We start from the raw sequence: 23,012 nt of genomic DNA, 5'->3' as shown, positions 1-23,012 counted from the left end.
TGGCCTCTTCGATTCCAATCGAGCCGCGCGTCGGGTCCGAAGAGTTTTCTTTGATCTAAACCGGGCGCAGGCCATACATTGGTCTTCATTGTGGTCCAGTGACAAGCATTTGTTGCACACAGGGTGGACGTCGTTGTGTGCATATTTGGCGTTACAAAGCGGACACCGTTTGAAAAGGCCTCAACTCTCCATCGTCGATGAAACTCGATGCGAGAGGTGAAGGAAGCCGTCCGATAGTCGATGTCCTGTAGATAAAAGTTATTGATACCGATCGAAACGATACCGACCCTCGCGAAAGCCTTTTGGCTTTGAGAAAAAGTTACCTAACTTGAGCTAAGATTTGAACATCCGAACCCAATGGCGGAAAAAAACAATCTGAGGATGGAGAGGATGCCCATGCGCACTGTAGTCCAGGCGAGGAGCCACCTATCTCGTGATACTTCGAAGACCCTTCCAGGACAACAATGTGCAATCATCCGGACCCAACACTAGGCGGCGATCTATGCACAGATATGAATGCAGCAGCCCACATGCCTCGAACAGGTATATATGCATGTGCTTTTTATTATGATTTTGTGTTTTTTTAATTATACAGCTTGCATGTTAAACGAAAGCGGTCTCTGGGGCATACCTAACATGCCAAGTTATTGACTGCCTCCAGTAACAGATGCCTTCTCGCGACCTTGCAAGCACAGTGTACCTTTAGACAGCTGGGACAGGTTTCTGCCTCATGTAGCTAATTCTATTTACCTCCAATAGTAGGGGCAGATCAGGACTTTGCATAGCTGAAGGTGAACTTCAGCTAGAGGGGCATTTCCACTCCAAATTAAAATCAATTCAACATTTCCCGACCCTAAAAATGAACAACCTTCTAGTTCTGAAATCTTAAATGCTTGCCATATGAAATCCAAACATAATGTGAATTCCAGGCAACCATATATTAAGGCTTTTAATATAATTACCAAGAGCGGAGTTGCACTGCACCCCTCACCCCCACCCCCAAAAGTCCGAAAACCCCACCTGACCTAATACTTAATTTCCATAGCAAAGACTTTCATGAAGTCTTACCTGGAAGGCATCATGTCTCTGAAATCTTCTCCAGGAGGCCAATCTTTAAGCTTTAGCACCATAGGTTCTCCTTCTTTAGATTTAAGACGACCTGAAGGAAATACAAATGAAACGTAAAGCCCAAATGCACAAAACAAAAGCTTTGTAAATTAAAAACACAATCAGTGGCAGCTCTTTAACTGGCTTGGAGGCTACCCTCTACCCCCTGCCCCTGGTTGTCGGACCAGTTTTAGTTAAGCCAAAAGTGAATAATTTATTATTCACTCTTGGTATTTCATTTAAAAAAATAAAAAGCAGACTACCTTTGGGTGTGGCAACAGTATCTGGCTGATAGCTGGCGCAGGCACACAAAAGCGTCCCTGAGATCTAGAGTGGCAAGCAAATCGTCTTGTGAGAGAAGAGGAAGGACTTGTGAAGCGTGACCATGTGAAAGTGGTCTGAGTATATGTATAGATTTAGGGGTCTAAGGTCTAGGATAGGTCTTAGAGATCCGTCCTTTTTTGGGATGCGGAAATCCAGGGAGTAAACTCTTGTGTTTTGCTGATGAAGAGGGACTGGTTCAATTGCATGTTTTTGTAGGAGGGAGATTACCTAATGTTTTAGTAGTTATACATGTTTCAGTGACAATGGGAGCTGCCTGGGTGGTATGTTTAGGGGGGAGTTCTAAACAGTAACCTGTTTGAACAATTTGTCTCTCCCACCTGTCTGTGGTGATGTTGTTCCAGACAGGAAGGAACTGTAGCAGTCTTTCCCCGAGCGGAGTGGAATGGTCCTGGGGAGGTGAGGGAAGTCACTGGGTAGGGGGTGGAGGCAGAGCTTGTATAGTTGGCCTCTGTAACCTCCTCTTTAATAACCTGTGGTGAAAGTAGTCTGGGTGGGAGTCTTGTAAGAGATGGAGGGGTTGTCAGAGGAGTAGCCTCTGGAGGTGCCTTTGTAAAATGAGCGACAAAAAGAACGTCTGGGAGCTTGCGATTGCAAGGCTCCCATTGATTTAGCTGTGTCAGTGTCTTTTTTCATCTTCTCCAGAGATTAATCCACTGCAGGTCTGAACAAGTATTTTTGGTCAAATGGCTGGTTAAGAATGGAAGTTTGTACTTCAGGTTTAAAGCCTGAAATGCATATCCAACCAGGTCTACGCAGAAGGACACTTGTGTTGATAGCTCAGGAGGCCTGTTCTCGGGACACCCCCGCGCCACACGGCTACCAGCTGTGTGAGTGCCCCTCGCCCCTCACTGCTGCTTGCAGCCTCGTTGTGCTGTTTTGCCGCCCTAGCTGCCTGCCTCGCTGCTCCCTGCCCCTCCGCCGTGTGTTCGTAATACATTGTGGTTCTGCTGTTTTTTCTCATTGCCTTCTGTTTTTTCTCTGCTGTTGTCCCCCTGTGCCTGTGTGCGTTTATATTGCCTTTGTATAAAATTGTATTGTCGTCCCCCTGTGCCTTGCCCACCCCGCTCCCCGCCGCCTTTTGTTTTGTGTCCTCCCCGCTCCCAGCTGCTCCTCCCTCCCACTTGTCCATAAATGGCGACCGCGCGGCGCACGTGAGTGTGACCTGTTCTCAGGACACCCCCGCGCCGCACGGCCACCAGCTGTGCGAGTGCCCCTCGCTGCTGCTCGCAGCCTCGTTGTGCTGTTTGGCCGCCCTAGCTGCCTGCCTCGCTGCTCCCTGCCCCTCCGCCGTGTGTTCGTAATACATTGTGGTTCTGCTGTTTTTTCTCATTGCCTTCTGTTTTTTCTCTGCTGTTGTCCCCCTGTGCGCGTTTATATTGCCTTTGTATAAATTGTATTGTCGTCCCCCTGTGCCTTGCCCACCCCCCGCTTCCCGCCGCCGTTCAAGCGGCCACGCCCCCTTTTGTTTTGTGTCCTCCCTGCTCCCGCCTCCCAGCTGCTCCTCCCTCCCATTTAGCCATAAATGGCGACTGCGCGCCAAAGGCAAGCCCGTCTGCGCCCGTCCGCGCCTGGACCGTGCCCAGTGCCAGGACCCCTGGTCCCCACCGCTGCAAGACTACCCGACAGACCTACGACGCCGCGGCCCTCAACGCACTCAATGCCGGCCGGAACCCCACCTGCTGCCGGGCCGCCCCGAGACGCATTCACAGACCCTTCACCTGCACAACCTGCAAGTTCACCTGCCTAAGAACCTGCACCGCGCCCGCCAAGCCAAACTCCAGCAGCGACCTCAAGTGCATCCTGCTCAACACCCGCTCCGTCCACAGACACGCCGTGGAACTCTGGAACCTCCTCGACACATCACCAGGCATCGCCTTCCTCACTGAAACATGGATGAACGCCTCCTCAGCCCCCGACATCGCCATCGCGGATGGATACAAGATCATCAGGAGGTACCGCGTCAACCAGACCGGAGGAGGCATCGCCATCGTCCACAAGAACACCATCCGCATCACGACCGATGCCGACGACACCTTCGCCACCGCCGAACACCTAAACTTCCAGATTCACACCGACCCAAAGACGACCCTCAGAGGCACCCTCATCTACCGACCCCCGGGACCACGCACGCAATTCAGCGAAGACATCACGGACTTCATCAGCCCACATGTCCTCCCCTCCGCCGACTACATTCTCCTAGGGGACCTCAACTTCCACCTGGAGAACAACAAGGACCGCAACACTGTCACCCTGCTGGACAACCTCGCCAACCTCGGGCTAAAGCAACTGGTCAACACCCCCACCCACTACGCCGGCCACACGCTTGATCCCATCTTCTCATCCAGCAAGCACATCAGCTTCAGCCACTCCACCGGACTCCACTGGACCGACCACAGCTGCGTCCACTTCAGCTTCAGAAAAACCACAACCCACCACCACCCGCATCAGGTTCCTCACAGGAGGTGGAGCAAGATCACCGCCGACCAGTTCACCACCTCCCTCAGCCAGAACCCACCTGCCAGCACATCGGACCCCAACGAAGCAGCCCGCAACTTCACGCAGTGGCTGACCGCCTGCGCCGACAACCTCGCACCACTGAAGAACCCTCCCAGCAGACCCAGAAGCAAGAAAGCCCCCTGGTTCACCGACGAACTCAAGGACTCCAAGAAGACCTGCCGCACCCTCGAGAAAGCCTGGCTCCTCGACCAGACCGCTGACAACATGACCACCCTCAAAAACGCCACCCACAAGCACCACCAGCTCATCCGCACCACCAAGAAGAAATCACTGAAGGAGCGACTGGACAACAACGCCCACGACAGCAAGGAACTCTTCAGCATCGTCAAGGAGTTCTCCAACCCCAGCACCGGCAACAACGACATCAGCCCTTCACAAGATCTCTGCGACTCCCTCACCTCGTTCTTCCACCGCAAGATTGCCGACATCCACAACAGTTTCGGCGCACCATCCACGCACCCAACCACCGAACCAACGCACCCCACCGCCACCCTCCGCACCTGGACCACGGTGACCAGCGAAGACACAGCCCGCACGATGAACACCATCCACTCCGGTTCTCCAACCGACCCCTGCTCCCACCACGTCTTCAACAAGGCCGACTCCACCATCGCACCCCGACTCCGGGACGTCATCAACACCTCCTTCAACACTGCCACCTTCCCGGAGAGCTGGAAGAATGCCGAGCTCAGCGCCCTACTGAAGAAACCAACAGCGGACCCCACCGACCTCAAAAACTTACGCCCCATCTCGCTCCTCCCTTTTCCTGCCAAAGTCATCGAGAAGATCGCCAACAGACAGCTTGCCGCCTTCCTCTAGACGAACGGATCCCTCGACCCCTCGCAGTCCGGTTTCAGAGCCAACCACAGCACCGAGACCGCCCTCATCGCAGCCGAGCCCTGCGCGACAACAGGGAAACAGCGGCACTCATCCTCCTGGACCTCTCCGCAGCATTCGACACTTGTCTGCCACCGTACCCTAGTCCAACGCCGGCATCCAAGAGAAGGCACTAAAGTGGATCATCTCGTTCCTCGCCGGAAGAACACAGAGTCCGCCTCCCCCCGTTTCGGTACGAGGCCACCGAAGTCATCTGCGGCGTCCCGCAAGGATCATCACTCAGCCCCACCCTCTTCAACGTCTACATGAGACCTCTCGCTACCATCGCACGCCAACACAACCTCAACATCATCTCCTACGCCGACGACACCCAGCTGATGCTCTCCCTCACCAGAGACCCGGACACCGCCAGAACCAGCCTCCACGAAGGGATGAAAGACGTCGCCGAGTGGATGAAGAACAGCCGCCTGAAACTGAACTCCGACAAGACGGAAGTCCTCATCCTGGGACCATCACCCTCTGCCTGGGACAACTCCTGGTGGCCCCCAGCCCTGGGCACGGCCCCAAGCCAACAGACCACGCACGCAACCTGGGCTTCATCCTGGACTCCTCCCTCTCGATGACCAGACAAGTTAACGCTGTCTCCTCATCATGCTTTCACACCCTTCGCATGCTTCGCAAGATCTTCTGATGGATCCCGACCGAAACCAGGAATCGGCCATTGGTGGAGGAGATGGTGTCGGAGAGTGGTGTGTAGGAGAGTGGTGTGGTGGAGAAGGAGGTGGAGGAGAAGGAGGTGAGGAGGTGAGGAGAAGGAGGAGGAGAAGGGATCCTGAGAGGAAACTTAGCAATGTCCCTCTTTTTGGGTGGTGGAGCCGGTAAAGGGTGGTCTTATTGGTTTTTTTTTTAGAACTGAGAAGAGTTTTTTTTTGGGTGTGATCCGGTTTGAAAAGCTCTTCTTCTGGAGATTGGTCTTTCGGTGCCGATTTTTTCGGTTCCGAAAGCTGTGCGGCACCTACTGCGGAGCGATTTTGTGCTCTTTAGGCTTGGAAACGTGATGTTTTATAGTCTCTGTAGGAGCCTGCGGAACCGGTTGTTTTGACTCCTAGGTCTCTTTTGGTTCCGAGGGTTGAGAGTCTGTTGTCTTCGGTAGCAGCTTTTTGCTCGGTTCCGATGGTTTTTTCGGAGTCGAGGGATTGGTGCTGATAGGCTTCGGTGCAAAGTGCGGAGCAAAGGCAGTAGTCGGCACTGAGGCGGAGGAAGAAGACAATGGCTTCTTTTTGGATGTTGGGGTTTCGGTGTGAGGTGGCCTGATATGCAGTGCTCACTATTCTAGTGAACACTATGTATCAGTCCAGCAACCCTTATTGATGATTGGTTGTAAGTCAACCGTATAGACCAGCTATCCTAGTAGCGTGGATACGAGCAGTCTAAGGCTAAAGACTCGAGAGGGCGTGTTAAGCCAGCTGTTATACCACACATATACCCCTTGAACACCAAGTGAAAGGACACCACACAAGTGTTATGAAAATAAACAGTGTATTTATTAAAATCACAACAGCCCTGTACTCTTTATGAGGACAGGGTACTAAGCACAAAACAAAACTCTTACGAAAATACTTAAGTTAGCACAATAAGTTAGCGCAATATATACAAATACCCGAGGGGCACGGAAGACCATATACTCTGAAAGTTGAATGCAAAATTACTAGCAGGTAAGTACAGTACTAATAGGCTTTGGAATTGCTAGGACTTGACTATAGAATCGTTAGATTACTTCTAGGAGACCCAGGGGACTCGGGTGCAGAGTGTGCACTCTCACGCGTGATGCGGGACAAAGTCTATGGTAGCTAGATTTCACAGAGTTAGTGTTCTCGGGCGAACCCGACCTGGTAGGAGGAAAACGAAAGTGGATTCTGACCCTTGGATAGTGAGGCTATGCTGGGGCACCGAAATGCCGAAGTTACCTAGCCCAGGGGCTGCAGCTGCATATGTCTCAAAAGACGTTGGGAATCCTCGTAGACGGACCAGGAGCCTGGAAGAAAGATGCTGGCAGGCGACCAGTGAAGAGAGTTCGAAGTGATCCAAGCCTGGATCTTGGAGAGATGACACCTGAAAGCAGAGGGGACCAAGTTCGTGACTACTAGCCAGTAGTCAGGTGGCACCAGGAGGGCACCGGATGGTAGTCACCTCGACTAGGTGAGTGGGTGACGCTGTGCTCTGCAGATCTCACGGACCAGGGGGCGTTGTCGGCTACCAGGATGGAGGAGCGAGCTGTCCCACGATGGATGAAGCTGTCGGCGTCGCTGGACCCAGGATTGGGCAACAAAGCCTTGGCAAATTCAAGCCCACGCGGTGGACTCAAAATGGCGTCTGGAGTGGACCAGGAGGGTCCGGGGTGCTCCTCTCTTGGAAGGGAGCAAGGGCCAGTCTGGATCAACCAGACCAGCAGCAGTGATGTCGTCGGGCGTCGTTCAGAAGGCCACAAGCCAGCGGGCTAGTAGCCAAGCAACGCGGTGAGCAGCAAAAAGCAGAAGGGCCCCACGCAGATCGTGGAGATGCTGGGAGGCTGAACTTCGGTGCTGGAGCTGCTCAGGGTCGGGGCTTCTCGGACCACAAAGCACTCACCAGAGGGACACTCGGCGGGCTTGTTGTGAAGAAGTCGTGCAGTCATGGCGGTCGTCGGTCCCTCGAGGTCTCGTCGCACTCACGGTTCTCAGCTTGGCTGTAGAGGTGAGTAGAGGTCAGAGGTGCAAGGGAAGCCGGGTCTCGTCGAGCTGTGTCGTCGGATTCCTGAGGAAGGACTTGCAGCAGACCGCAGTGTTCTTGATGGTGCCTGCGGATGCAGGGTGACTACTCCTTAGCCACAAGGGAGAATCTTGAAGAAGAAATCTTGATGTCCTTTCGCAGAAAGTCGGGTCTTGATTCCAAAGATGATCTAATTTGAACAGGGGGCCCGCTCCTATCTTTATACTAAGAAAAGGGGCTGACCCGGTGACTAGGTCCTGCCTATGGGTGGGACTAGGAGGGGGGTGGTTACACCCCTCTCCCATGCCGGACTTTCCCCAGGCCAGGGGCTGGTGTGCCCCTGGAACTGGTTCTGACCGGCCTATGCGTAGTGAGCACCGGGGTGCCACTCAGCAGTCACCTTCCTGTAAAGCCCTGCCTACCCAGGATACACAAAACCCTGTCTGGGACGTTGCTAGCACCGCCCCTGACAGGAAACCCTTTGTCCAGGCTCCCCTCGCTGGAAGGACTCCCAGCTGCAGGGGGTCAGACTTGTGTCTGTGGTGGCAGCATCCATTTTGTGGAGCTGAGGCTTCGTTTAACTTTAACCGGGGTTCACAGTTACATACATGTCGTGTCCCTCTAGAAGGGTGGAATGCTAACCCTGTCGCCAGAATTGGCGAGGGGTTAGTATTCCAATTCGTATGACACCTTACTCGACATGTTTTGATAAAGCGATACCAAAGATAGCATTTAACCGCGAGGATTATAATGCACTTAAGAGTATATGGTATGCGTTATCATGGAACAGCTATTAGGACTTGGTTCCGCAAGCTGCAGACAGGCTCAGCTCATGCCAGAGCACCATCTCACACGATTCCAAGCACTCTGCCTTCAGGATTGTCAAGGCCTGCCATAGGAGTGACTGATAGGGATCTGTGTGTCCATTTTTAGGGTTAGATATAGGTATACTATATCTACAGCAAAGGGTGATTACACGACTTTGCCCCAGCTGTCATGCAGCCAGTTTTGTCAAATTTAGGAGGCCAGCCAGGGGTGGCATAATACATGCTTCAGCCCCTGGTAGGCCCTGTGTACACCTATGCCCGGAGTTACAGGGTCTGATAAGGTGGCCCAGTACCAATTGGAAATGTACCTAAGGTACATGGAATCCATTTGACAGAGAGCAGTAGGCCTGGGGTCCTAATTGGCAGGGTCCCAGGTCGACTATGTCAAAAAACAGCTAAAACACAGGGCAAAAAGTTGGGGGCAACCATAGTCAGGAGGTACCTTCCTACACTCGGCACCAACGGCAGGCATACTCGAGCTTGCGTGGTCTGAAGGCTTAGTTGTTGACTTCTATGCCGGGCCCATAGGCGGGGCGGGGAAGCCCGAAGGTGAAGGTGTGACGAAGCCTTTTTGGGAGTTGGTGGAATGGGGCAGGGGGGAGGGGACGACGTGAGTACCGCTGCCCAGGAATGATGTCTTCAACAGAGTCATCGGCTTCATAGACGTGGACGAGGCCTTCTTTGACTTGCTCCTGCTCTGGTACATAGACTCCCCTCCTGGAAGATGCCGTCCGGAATGGATGTCGATGAGCGAGCTATACTTCTTCGACCTTGACGATCTCAAATTGTCTTCTTGGAGCAGAAGGAGGCACATGCTGGACAGTCTCTGGCCTCGTGCTCCGGTGAAAGGCAGAGGTTACACACCTGATGAAGATCTGTGTGTGGGAATTTCGACCCACATTGAGGACACTTTTTAAATGGAGTCCTTTCCATGAGCCAGATGTAACGGCCTAGGTATGCCCGAAGGCCTTGGTAGACGACCGGAATCGAGGACTTCAAACTTTGAGAGATGCGCGTCGACTAGGGATCGCGATCTAAACAATACCGGAGAAAAGGGTGAAGGATTACGCGTCGAAATTTGAATCGGTACCGGCACCGATCTGGAGCATGATAAACCCATCCGAGGCCGATGGCGGAAAAAGACAATCTGAAGATGGAGCCGATGCTCATGCGCACTTTCATCCAAAGGAGGAGTCACCTATCTTGTGACATCCAAAGACTTTTCCAAGACAAAAAGGATTAGTTACTTACCTGTAATCCTAGTTTTCATCCAGGGGTATACTCAAAGTCATAAGCTCCCGCCCACCTCCCCAGACGAGCAAGATCATAAAGTTACAAAAGATGACTTCGGATCTATTCAGGTGTCATGCACCTCCAAAAAGAACTGACCCAACTGCCACCTGTGGTGCATCATGGGAGCAGGGAGTCGCCTTCAGGTCTTAAAGGCACGATACCCCAACTCTAATGCCTTAAAGGCAAGGTGTCAGTCTTTCTTGGTTTCTTTATACTCTACTGCAGCCTACTGGCAAATGCCTACAATTACAGGTTTTCCTATGGCAATAAAGCATTGTTGTATGCAAATGTTTACTGCTCTTTCTTCCTTAGGGGTTGGGAGAGTACTACTGTGTGGAGTGGTGTGGCTCACTGGTTAGAGGCGGCAGACCCGGAAGCAGCGAAAGGCCCGGGACCAGAGTTCAATTCTCGACGCAGCAGGGTCGTGGACCAGGGTCTGCGGACTCGATAATTCTCGCCTCTGTGTCTACTCTAACCAGGGATCACACTCGGCAACTCTGGGCATTAGCTTGCCTCATCTCTACAACGGCCCCCACATTCGCCGGGATGCCTGGTTTCACCTTGGAGATACCCAGTAGGGACCATCTCACAGGGATAGCAAGGACGGGTTCCCCAGCGGTCTACAGCGCCACGACGCCTCAGGGCAGCAGTGCGCTTTACAAGACACATACATTAATGCTAATTCATGTAATTTTGCGGCATATTTGCCAGTTGGGAAATGTGTTCGGCTATATATATATATATATATATATATATATATATATATATATATATATATATAGCCGAACACATTTCCCAACTGGCAAATATATGTATATATACACACACACACACACACACACATATATATATTTATATATATTTTCTATATGCTCCGGGATCAGGGGCGGGGATTATTCATAGATTAGGACTATTGATAAGTATCTCCTGGATGAGAGCAAGTGCAAACATCCGGGCCCAACACAAGATGGCGATCTATGTATAGTGTGTGATCTGCAGCTCATATGTCTCGAACACAATATTTCCGTGACGGAAATAGACTCCTTCATCTACAACTCCTTTGAGTGCCTAACGGCCAACATCAACACTAGCAACAACAAAACATTTATCTGCCACCTTATTTACCACCCCCAGGAAACACCACTACTTTCAATGAACACCTGTCCCACCTGATTGCCCACCGCTCTCAGACAACCTTATTCTGGGCGTCCTCACCAAGATTTTTTTCACGCAACTCCGCTCCTTATTGTTGCGTCTGGTGTGGGGTGATAGAAATCCTCGGGTTTCCTGGCGTACCCTAACACTCCCTTATGAAAGGGGTGGCTTCGGTGTCCCCAACTTATCTTTATTATCTGGTCATGCAATGCTCATATGCCTATCCCTGGTTCCATCCAGATGCCAGAATTTTGTATCTGAAACCTGAGGCGGACCTGGTGTCCCTTGTTCCGCTTCATTCCGTTCTCCCTAAGGGGTTTCCTCAGGACCCACAGGACATACAAACCGTCTCCACCACCTGTTGGGCATGGGAAAAACTGCGTAGGTTACTACAGATTGAAGTCTTGTATTCCTCGGCTCTTCCATTGCCTAATGCCCACTGGCTCCCGATCACTGTTGAGTCTGTGGTTCAGCGCACATTAGCCAAATATAAGTTACACACGATCGGGGATCTGTTCCCGGACGGACATGTCTTTTCCGTGACGGATGATCAGCGCTTTGCTGAGCGATCATTTATGGATTCTTTCATACTGACTAGGCTTCGGTCTATGCTTCGATCTGCATTCCGCTCGTTTCCACTTCCCCCCCGAAGACGCAGCGACTCTCACGTTCATCATACAGAGTCAAACAGGAGCACATGTTGTCTCTAAGTTGTATAAAATATGCCTGGCCTCGCTTCCCTCCTCCGACACTGCAGTGCGGGCCGCATGGGAAACAGACCTGGGGAACTCAATCACTGATGACCAATGGGCGGCATGCTGTGCGGCCACCAGGGAGGTATCCATTAATAGCAGACACAAGCTCATCCACTTCAAGTTTTTGAGACGGATGTATCATACCCCTGACTTATCCCACAAGATCGACCCTAATAGGCCACACTGTTGCCCTAAATGCAAAGGCCCACATGCTGACTTTTCCCACCTTTCCTGGACATGACCCCTGCTTCAAGACTACTGGGTGCAGGTTCATCGCATTTTGGGGACCATATTGGGCCTGGAGCTTACACCTACCCCTGAGATAGCTTTACTGGGATACGTTGTAAACTTTCCACGCGCCATCCGCAAACTGGCGGCCATTCTTATTAGCTAAGAGAGAGATTGCACTACTTTGGGGCTCCAGGCGCACACCAAGCCCCCAGGCCTGACTTCGTAGCATGGCCTACTACAACGTCAACAGTGAGGAATACTCCACGATGGTCCCAGTTACATCCCGCCCAGTCGACATTTGGGGGCCACATCGCACGTATATTGCAAAACTTACCCAGGACTCACAGTCACAGTCCATCAATTCCATAGTACCGGAGGGAGTGGGGTACACACTTTGTGGATGGAATAATATCACCTTTGCTACTGCCTGTACCACACGCCCCTTTACATGGTATCGTGGACTTTAAAGGATGCATACTCCACGATGGTTCCCGAGGCCCCGCGCTGGTCATTTATTACTGTTATATTCCCACAAGAGGACTTTTTTCCCCACACTTGTGTTCATGGCGGAATGCTTTGATTTATAATGTGTTGCTATTTGTCCTATAATGACAAAAATGACTCTAGGAAATTGTTATTGTACAGATCGAACCACTTCCCCTCTCTCGCATACGCATATAAGTACTGCATATTTACTCCTCTCTTTTATTATCTTTTCTTTCTCTGGTTTTTGTTACATATTCCCTTTTTGTTATTGAACTCCTTCAAATGCATTTTCACCAATTTGAGTTGTCTTTAAGCAAAAAAAACTATATACATCACGTTAACTTTTGCTGATCCCTCTGAACAATTATTTAATATATGTACAGTATTCTGTGCCTCCAACACACAGTTTATTGATCCTTGTATATGTAAGAATGGATTGTACCGCTGTTCAATAAAGAAATTAAAAATATTTAAAAAAAATAAAACCTTCTTGACCCCCACCAATCGGGTTTCAGAAAAGACTATAGCACCAATACAGCGATCGTGAACATCACAGACGATAGACACAAATCCCTTGATACCAACCAATGTTGCCTCCTCATTCTCCCAGACCGATCAGCAGCCTTTGACACAGTTGATCACCAACTTCTCATCAAGGTTTTGTAAATAAGAGTAGGTGCCGATTAGGTGGTCCTACGCTGGTCCTTCTCACACAGCCGCTCACAAAGGATAAAAAAAGAAAGAAAAACTTTACCTCCGACCTACACCCTGTCAACAGGGGCATCCCCCAAGGTTCAGTGCTCTCACCTCAACTGTTCAACGTATGCATGGAACCCCTCACCACCCTTCTCAAAAATGCCAACATCCCTTTCCACATATATGCAGATGACACCCAGATCCATCTAGAAACCTCATGCATAGATGACATTCACAGACTAAATGTCAAAGAAATCCAACATTGGCTGTCGCTTAACCACTTAAAACTCAACCAAGACAAAACAGAGATCCTTCTTATCTCCAACAAAGAAGAAAACCTTCATATTTCAGAATAGCTAAAAGCTTTGGGTGCTCTTAACAGCAATCACACTCTGACCCACTCTGTGAAATCATTAGGAATTACCCTAGACTCAAAACTCGACATGGCCAAACACATTAGAACTCCGCAAAGAGTGCCTTAGTCAACCTGAAGCTACTCAACAACATAAAACCATTCATCCCAACCAACAACCTAAAACAAGCCACCCAATCACTGGTCCTATCCAGACTAGACAATGGGAATGCCACCCTCACTGGTACAACAAAATCTCAGGCCTCAAAACTACTCTCAACGCAGCAGCTAGAATGGTCACTGGAATCAGGAAATACGATCACATTTCACCAGCACTAGGAGAACTAAAATGGCTCCCAGTCGAATTGCGTGCCAGTTTCAGAACTGCCTGCCTCACGCACAGAGCCCTGCACACAGGAAAACCTGAGTAGTTGGCTGCTAAACACAAGAGGGCTGGTCAGACATGGAACATCAGGAGCCCCAGCACCTTACTACTCATCCCGATTAAAACACAAAATATAAATCTGATTTACGGTCCTTCGCGGGAAACGCGCCCAAAATCTGGAACGCCATCCCAGTCGGTATCAGGACTATCTCGTCCTTCACAAAAAACACCTAAAAGTCCTTTTCCTCAACCGCTACCTCTCGAATGGATAGCCGCTATCTAAACACAAATTCCTGCTCGCCGTCTCTGAGACATTGTAGCTCTAAGACGTACCGTCCCTGCTATTTGACCCCAAACTGCTAACCCCCTGCCCCTAAGTGGTACAGCCCAAGACAACGTGCACTCTGAGGTTATCCCAGGACACACAGACTACCTCAATTCTGCTCAGCACACTTGGACTTCCGAACCTATATGTAAAATACTGCTTTATTGTAGGACTCTTGCTCAAAAACTATTGTGAAGCACTCTGATACCCTCGGGTCAGGCCAGCGATAGATGAAACTTTTTAATGAATAAATACGTTGCCCAGAAACACAAAACATTTTACATATGGGAAAATTCAAAAACATTTGATATAGTAACAATAAGAAAACAAGAAAGTCTTTAACAATGCAATTTAAGTACCTAATGGAGTAATGTATATGTGTGTGAACACATTATGCACAAATAGAACGCTTACTTGCAGAGCAGGGGGTGATATGACAATCAGCGAGGAGTACTCGGAGTGTGAAAGGAGTAGGTTATGGGAATTAGAACTATCTTGTCACCACACCCACAGTTCCTTGGGATAAACAATCAAACCATGTAATTCTGAAAGATTACATTATTTATACTCACGTGAGATATCTTCAAATCCTTCCCAGAACTCTCCCACCAAGGCTCCTCCGATAAGGGCATTGGTCCTGCAGTTCACCAGATCGACTTCCTGATCTCCAAACTCCCGGCAGAAGGATTCAGGTTTCCAGAGCTCTGCATTCAATTTGAGGTGCACCCCAGATACCATCACAGGCTTAACAATAATAAAAAATGTATATTAATGAAAAGACAAGGGGAACATCAGAGTAATTATGATGTATTTTGTGAGATCCTATGAGTGATGCACTTGTACGTAATGTGAAATTTGAATAAAGTCGGCTTAAAAAAAAATGGGGAACAGCTGAGTAAATCACAATGTTGAGTTAGGCAGGTGTGAGAAGTTGGCCTGATATGCAGTGCTCACTATTCTAGTGATCACTATGTATCAGTCCAGACAACCCTTATTGATGATTGGTTGTAAGTCAACCTTATAGACCAGCTATCCTAGTAGCGTGGATACGAGCAGTCTTCGGGCTAAACTCTAGAAGGCGTGTTAAGCCAGCTGTTATACCATCACATATACCCCTTGAACACCAAGTGAAAGGACACCACACAAGTGTTATGAAAATAAACAGTGTATTTATTTAGATCACCACAGCCCGGTACTCTTTATGAGGACAGGGTACTAAGCACACAACAAAACGAAAATACTTTAAGTTGCACAATTTACACAATTGCCCGAGGGGCGCGAAAAACCATATACTATGAAAGTGGAATGCGAAATTACTAGCAGGTAAGTACTGGACTAATAGGCTTTGGAATCGCTAGGACTACGTTACTGAACCTTCAGATTACTAGTAGGAGGCCTAGGGACTCGGTGGGAGTGTGCACTCTCACGCGGGATGCGGGACAAAGTCTATGGAGGCTAGTAAAAGCAAAGTTAGTGTTCTCGGGCGAACCCGACTAGGTAGGTCAAAAGCGAAAGTGGATCTGGACCCTTGGATAGTGAGGCTATGCTGGGGCACAGAAATGCCGAAGTTACCTAGCCCAGGGGCTGCGGCTGCATAGGTCTGAAAAGACGTCGGGAATCCTCGTTGACGAACCAGGAGCCTGAAGAAGAAGTTGCTGGCAGGCGACCAGTGAAGACTGTTCGGTGGATCCAAGCCTGGATCGAAGATGGAAGACACCTGTAAGCAGAGGGGACCAAGTCCTGAATCACTAGCCAGTGATCAGATGGCACCAGGATGGCACCGGATGGTAGTCACCTCGACCAGGTGAGTGGGCGACGCTGGGCTCTGCAGTCTCATGGACCAGGAGGCGCTGTCGGCGACCAGGATGGAGGTGCGAGCTGTCCCACGATGGTTGATGCTGTCGACGTCGCTGGACCCAGGATTGGGGCAACAAGTCTTGGCAAATTCAAGCCCACGCGGTGGACCTAAAATGGCGTCTGGAGTGAACCAGGAGGGTCCGGGGTGCTCCTCTTTTGGAAGGGAGCAAGAGCCAGTCTGGAGCAACCAGACCAGCAGTGTTGTCGTCGTCGGGAAGGCCACAAGCCAGCGGGCTAGTAGCCAGACAACGCGGTGAGCAGCAAAAAGCAGAAGGGCCCCGCGCACATCTCGTGGATGCTGGGGGGCTGGACTTCGGTGCTGGAGCTGCTCAGGGTCGGGGCTTCTCGGACCCCAAAGCACTCACCAGAGGATCCCTCGGCGGTCGTGCTGGATAGAAGTCGTGCAGTTCTGATGATGGCCGGTCCCTCGAGGTCTCGTCGCACCTACGGTTCTCAGCTTAGCTGTAGAGGTCAGAGGTGCCAGGGAAGCCGGGTCTCGTCGTGCTGGTCGGTCGGATTCCGGAGGAAGGACGTGCAGCAAACCGCAGTGTTCTTGGATGGTGCCTGCGGGTGCAGGGTGACTACTCCTTAGCCACAAGGGAGAAATATTGAGAAGAAGTAGAGAGTTCCTTTCGTAGAAAGTAGTTTCTTGATTCAAAGATGATCTAATTTGGAAGGGTCCCCGCTCCTGCCTTTATCCTAAAGAAAGGGGTGGGTACGAGACTAGGTCCTGCCCTAGGGGTGGGACCAGGAAGGGGGGTGGTTACACCCCTCTCCCACGCCGGACTTTCCCCAGGCCAGGGGCTGGTGTGCCCCTGGAACTGGTTCTAGCCGGCCTATGCATAGTGAGCACCGGGGTGCCACTTGCAGTCACCTTCCTCTAAAGCCCTGCCTACCCAGGATACACAAAACCCTGTCTGGGATGGTGCTAGCACCGCCCCTGACAGGAAACCCTTTGTCCAAGCTCCCCTCGTTGGAAGGACTCCCAGCTGCAGGGGGTCAGACTTGTGTCTGTGGTGGCAGCATCCATTTTGTGATGCTGAGGCTTCAGTTAACTTTAACCGGGGTTCACAGTTACATACATGTCGTGTCCCTCTAGAAGGGTGGAATGCTAACCCCGTCGCCAGAATTGGCGAGGGGTTAGTATTCCAATTCGTATGACACCTTACTCGACATGTTTTGATAAAGCGATACCAAAGATAGCATTTAACCGCGAGGATTATAATGCACTTAAGAGTATATGGTATGCGTTATCATGGAACAGCTATTAGGACTTAGTTCCGCAAGCTGCAAACGGGCTCAGCTCATGCCAGAGCACCATCTCACACGATTCCAAGCACTCTGCCTTCAGGATTGTCAAGGCCTGCCAGAGGAGTGACTGATAGGAATCTGTGTGTCCATTTTAGGGTTAGATATAGGTATACTATATCTAAAGCAAGGGGTGATTACACCACCTTGCCCCAGCTGTCGTGCAGCCAGTTGTGTCAGATTTAGATGGCCAGCCAGGGGTGGCATAATACATGCTGCAGGCCCTGGGTACACCTATGCCCTGAGTTACAGGGTCTGATAAGGTGGCCCAGTACCAATTGGATAATGCACCTAAGGTACACGTGCCAATTTAGTGAGAGAACAGCTAGGCTGTGGGTCTGATTAGCAGGCCCACAGCCAGAGTAAGTCGTAAACCAGTGAAACAAAAGCAAAAAATCTGGGTGATCATAGGATTGCAGGCCCTATTCTCCTACATGACCCCCCCCCCCCCCCAAACATTGGGACAATAAACTAACCTTGACCAGGTGAGTCTTCTTGCTCTAAGTGGAAATACCTGGAGAGCCCATCTGCATTGCCATGATCAGTGCCAGGTCTATGCTCAACTGTAAAATCCATCCCCTGTAGGGAAATGGACCACCTAAGCAGTTTGGGGTTTTCACCCTTCATCTGATTTAGCCACAAGAGGGGCTTATGGTCGGTCTGAATCTTGAAATGAGTACCAAACAAGTATGGCCTCAGTTTCTTCAGGGCCCAAACCACAGCAAAGGCCTCCCTCTCAATAGCTGACCAATTTTTCTCTCTGGGGGTCAACCTTCTGCTTATAAAAGCAATGGGCTGGTCATTACCATCAAAATTCAGTTGAGATAGAACAGCTCCCACACCCAACTCAGAAGCATCTGTTTGGACAATGAATGGTTTGGAGTAGTCTGGACTCTTGAGGATAGGTGCTGTGCACAGGGCCTGCTTTAGGTCATCGAATGCTTTTTGACAGCCTGCTGTCCACTGAACTTTCTTTGGCAGCTTTTTACTTGTCAGTTCATTAAGTGGAGTCACAATTGATCCATAATTTCTGACAAACTTTCTGTAGTAACCAGTCAGGCCCAAGAAAGCTCGAACCTGAGTCTGGGTGGTTGGAGGAGCCCAGTCCCTGATGGACTGTATCTTGCTCTCCAGTGGCTGAACTTGGCCTCCACCTACAAGGTGGCCCAAGTATACAACCTGTGTCTGCCCTATCTGGCACTTTGTGGCCTTGATAGTGAGACCTGCTGCTTGCAGTGCCTCTAACACTTTCCTCAGGTGGACCAGGTGATCCTCCCAGGTGGAACTAAAGACAGCTATATCATCAAGATATGCTGCACAGAAGTCATCCAGCCCAGTGAGAACTTGATTCACCAGCCTTTGGAAGGTGGCAGGTGCATTTTTCAGACCAAAGGGCATTACCACAAACTGATAATGTCCACCAGGGGTTGAATATGCTGTCTTGGGCTTGGCATCCTCAGCTAACCTGATTTGCCAATACCCAGCTGTCAGGTCAAATGTACTTAAGTAGTTGGCAGAAGCCAATCTATCTATAAGTTAATCTGCCCTTGGTATTGGGTGGGCATCTGTCTTAGTGACTGCATTGAGACCTCTGTAGTCTACGCAAAACCTCATCTCTTTCTTACCACCCTGGGTGTGAGGCTTTGGCACTAGAACTACTGGACTAGCCCAAGGGCTATCTGAGGGTTCAATGACTCCCAACTCCAACATTTTCTGCACCTCTGTCTTGATGCAGTCTCTAACATGAACAGGCTGCCTGTAGATTTTACTCTTGACTGGCAAGCTGTCACCAGTGTCAACCTCATGGGTACACCAATTGGTTTGACTGGGTGTTAGAGAGAACATATGTCTGAAGGATTGAAGAACCTGCCACAAAAGACAACACCATCTACTGATCCATCATCAGGATTCTGAGTGAGCAGGTCTGGGAGAGGGTCACTCTCCTCCTCCTGTCCCTCATCTGTGGCCATGAGCAAACTCATGTCCTTCCTGTCAACATATGCTTTGAGCCTATTCACATGAAGCACCCTGTGGGGGCTCCTGGGAGTTCCAAGGTCCACCAGGTAGGTGACCTCTCCCTTCTGCTCAAGGATTGTGTGGGGCCCAGACCATTTGTCTTTGAGTGCAGCTGGGGCCACTGGCTCCAGCACCCACACCTTCTGTCCAGGCTGATACACAGTCAGGACAGCCTTTTGGTCATGCCAAGCTTTTTGGAGTTCTTGGCTGGCCTTAAGGTTTTCAGATGCCTTTACCATATACTCAGCCATCCTGGAGCGGAGACCAAGTACAAAGTCCACTATGCTGGTTCCAGGCTCTTTGAGAGGTCTCTCCCATCAATCCTTCACCAAACACAGGGGTCCTCTTACAGGACGTCCATACAAAAGCTCAAAAGGGCTGTAGCCAACCCCCTTCTGTGGGACTTCTCTATAAGCAAATAAAAGGCAGGGTATCAGGACATCCCATCTACGCCTGAGCTTTTCAGGTAGTCCATGAATCATCCCTTTAGGGTCCTGTTGAACCTTTCAACAAGCCCCTTGCATTGTGGATGATCGGATGTAGTGAACTTGTAGTTGACACTACATTCCTTCCACATAGCAGTTAAGTAGCTTGACATGAAGTTTGCACCTCTGTCAGAGACAACCTCCTTAGGGAAGCCCACTCTGGAGAACACTCCAACTAGGGCTCTTGCCACAACAGGTGCTGTAGTGGTCCTAAGGGGAATAGCTTCAGGATACCTGGTGGCATGGTCCACCACCACCAGTATAAACTTGTGCCCTGATGCTGTCTGGGGTTCCATTGGACCAACAATGTCAATCCCCACACTTTCAAAGGGTACCCCCACCACAGGCATTGGTATAAGGGGGGCCTTTGTTGTGCCACCTGACTTACCACTGGCTTGGCAAGTGACACAGGAGCGACAAAACTCCTTGGTATCTTCATTCATGTGAGGCCAGTGAAAGTGTGAGACAATTCTGTCCCAAGTCTTGTTCTGGCCTAAGTGACCTGCAAGGGGAATCTCATGGGCCAAGGTGAGAAGGAAACCTCTCAGAGACAAGGGGATGACCAGCCTCCTGGTTGCACCAGGCTTGGGGTCTCTTGACTCAGAGTATAGGAGTCCATCTTCCCAGTATACCTTGTGGGCACCTGTGGCGTTCCCTGCAGCCTCAGCAGCAGCCTGCTGTCTGAGGGGTTCAAGAGAAGGGCAGTCTAACTGTTCCTTCCCCAGGTCTTCTCTTGAGGGTCCCCCTGAGCCCAGAAATTCAACTTGATCAAGTTCAAATTCCTTAGGCTCCGTTTCCCTCAATTCCTGTAGCTCAGCCTCCTCTGAGACTTGATCCTCAACCTGGGGCAAGGGGGAAGGCAATGCCTTAACCCTACTGCTTTTCTTCTTGGAAGGTGTCTGGTCCATTGTTCCAGGATCCAGCACCTGTTCAGTGGGGCATTTTCTGGCCTGTGACCTAGTCACAGCAAGCACATGTGCTGGCAAGCCTAACATCTCCATGTGAGTCCTCTGCTCCACTTCTGACCATTGTGATGACTCCAAATCATTGCCCAACAAACAATCCACTGGGAGGTCTGAACTAACTACAACCTTCTTTTGGCCATTTACCCCTCCCCAGGAGAAAGCAACAATCGCCATACTATGACTGGTAGTGACGTTGCTGGCATTGGTCACCAGGAAATCTGTACCTGGCATGATCTGTCCAGGGTCCACAAAGTTAGGTGTCACCATGGTGACACTGGCACAAGTGTCCCTATAGGCCTGAGCCATTTTGCCATTTATCAAAGGTATCTGCCTGTATTTGCCCAAAGTATTGGGACTGACATCAGGGGATATATCCACATCCCCTGTACAGACAAGGACAGCCTGAGTGAGTGTGCCAACTAAGTTGTCATACCCCTCAGAACCCAAGGTTAACCCAACTAATCCCTTGGGAGGTGCACTACCACTGCTGACTGTACTAGGGGGTGCAGTTGCCTTAGGGGCTGCAGTGGCAGGAGTTTGCCCTACTTTCTTGGTGCACTCACTAAACCAGTGAGTTTTACTTTTACAGTATTGGCACCACCTTTTTGACTGGCCTTCTTGAGTCTTCTTCTTCTGGGAAGCCTGACCCCCCCACCCTCTTTGGTTTGTTGGGGACCTGTTGAAGACTTCTGGTCATTTTGTTCACCTTTGGTATCTTTACCCTTCTGGTCTGCTTTCTTCTGACCACCCTGGTTCTGGCCCTGGTTTTGCTTAACCCTTGTTCTGACCCATCTGTCTGCCTTCTTTCCCAATTCTTGGGGAGAGGTCAGATCTGAGTCAACAAGGTGCTGATGCAACAACTGGTTCTGACAATTGTTTAAAATCTGTTCCCTCATGATCAGATTGTACAATCCTGTATAATCAGTAACCTTACTGCCAAGCAACCAGCCCTCCAAAGCCTTAGTGGCACAATCTACAAAGTCAGACCAATCCCGAGACTGAGTTTTCTGGGTATGGCTGAACAGCAACCTGTACTGCTCAGTGGTTAGGCCAAACCCATCTATCAGTGTATTCTTCAGGACTTGGTAATTATTAGCATCCTCAGCTCTAGTAGTGAGGAGCTTGTCTCTACCTTTACCTTCAAAGGAGAGCCACAAGATAGCTGCCCACTGACTCTGGGGGACACACTGTACAGTGCAGGCCCTCTCCATTTGTGGATATCATCCCCTTGTTTAAAGGGGGGCACTATCTTACTCAGGTGTCTAGTGTCTAAACTCCTGTCTTTTTCTCTGGGGAGAATGCTGCCACCAGTGAGATCTAACCCACTTAACTTTTGCTCTCTAGCAAAGGCAAGCCTCTCTTTGGCCAGGGCAAGTTCTTCCCTTTCAATCCTCAGATTGGCTTCCCTCATCTTAGCTTCATGCTCCCTTCTCTTAGGGGATGACCTCCCTCTATGAGAAGAGGTCTGAGAGCCATTGGTTCGAATGGATCTGTTAGAGCCTCTAGACAGAGACCTAACTCGTCCATTCCCAATGTTAAGCTGGCCTGAGAGTGGCCCTGGGGGTCCCCCAAGTCCATTCTCATGCCTACTTAAGTTGGTCCTAGTGAGTCTACTGACTTCTACCTGACCTTTGTCTGCCTCCTCCCCTGACAACTCATCCTCATCCTCCGCATCATCTGCCTCCTGGAGGGGATGGTCATGGTTCTCAAAGGGACCCTGTAAGGGGGGCATATTCCCATCTGGATGAGAAGGATCTGTGTTGGCAGACCTCCTGGCATCATAAGTCTCTAAGAGACCAATCAGAAAAGGAATGGTAGGGGTTGAACCCTGTTTTAGCTTCCTGGATGTACAGATTTGTCTCATCTCCTGGAAGCTAAGAGCAGCATATCTGGAAGGGACCTGTGGAGGGTCCACAACCACGAGAGGGGTCTCTGAAGACTCTCCGAGGTTAGACATGCTTCTAGTGTGGTGTAAGTGATGCACCTACCTACACTATTTGTTTGCCTACTGATCCCTTGCTAAGAGTAGTAGTCAAGGTGTGCTAAGCCTTGTTAAACTACAACAGCTGGTTCAGTAGAACTCAGAGTATTCTAAGCTAAGTTATATGTACCTTAACTTATGTGATCTTTCACAAAGATATTCTTAGGATACGTGTGGTAAAACAACAGCAAGCTCAAATCCCAACCGCTGCTCACCAATGTGAGAAGTTGGCCTGATATGCAGTGCTCACTTTTATAGTGATCACTATGTATCAGTCCAGACAACCCTTATTGATGATTGGTTGTAAGTCAACCTTATAGACCAGCTATCCTAGTAGCGTG

General features: G+C 50.2%; 1 protein-coding gene across 1 annotated transcript in view; it reads right to left on the bottom strand.

Moving 5' to 3' along the window:
* The window catches only part of KDM3A (lysine demethylase 3A), a 335,469-nt gene that overhangs the window by 55,313 nt on the left and 257,144 nt on the right, over positions 1-23,012 (bottom strand). Inside the window, exons 19-20 of the mRNA XM_086964259.1 lie at positions 14,632-14,803; positions 1,069-1,159 (exon numbers count right to left, since the gene is read on the bottom strand). Of these exons, the coding sequence (XP_086820385.1) occupies positions 1,069-1,159; positions 14,632-14,803 (263 nt within the window). The remainder of the gene's footprint in view (positions 1-1,068; positions 1,160-14,631; positions 14,804-23,012) is intronic.

The sequence above is a fragment of the Lissotriton vulgaris genome, chromosome 3_2 (assembly GCF_964263255.1).
Source record: "Lissotriton vulgaris chromosome 3_2, aLisVul1.2, whole genome shotgun sequence".
NCBI lineage: Eukaryota > Metazoa > Chordata > Amphibia > Caudata > Salamandridae > Lissotriton > Lissotriton vulgaris.
The sequence above is the reverse complement of the archived record's forward strand: the minus strand, read 5'-3'. Positions and strand labels throughout refer to the sequence as shown.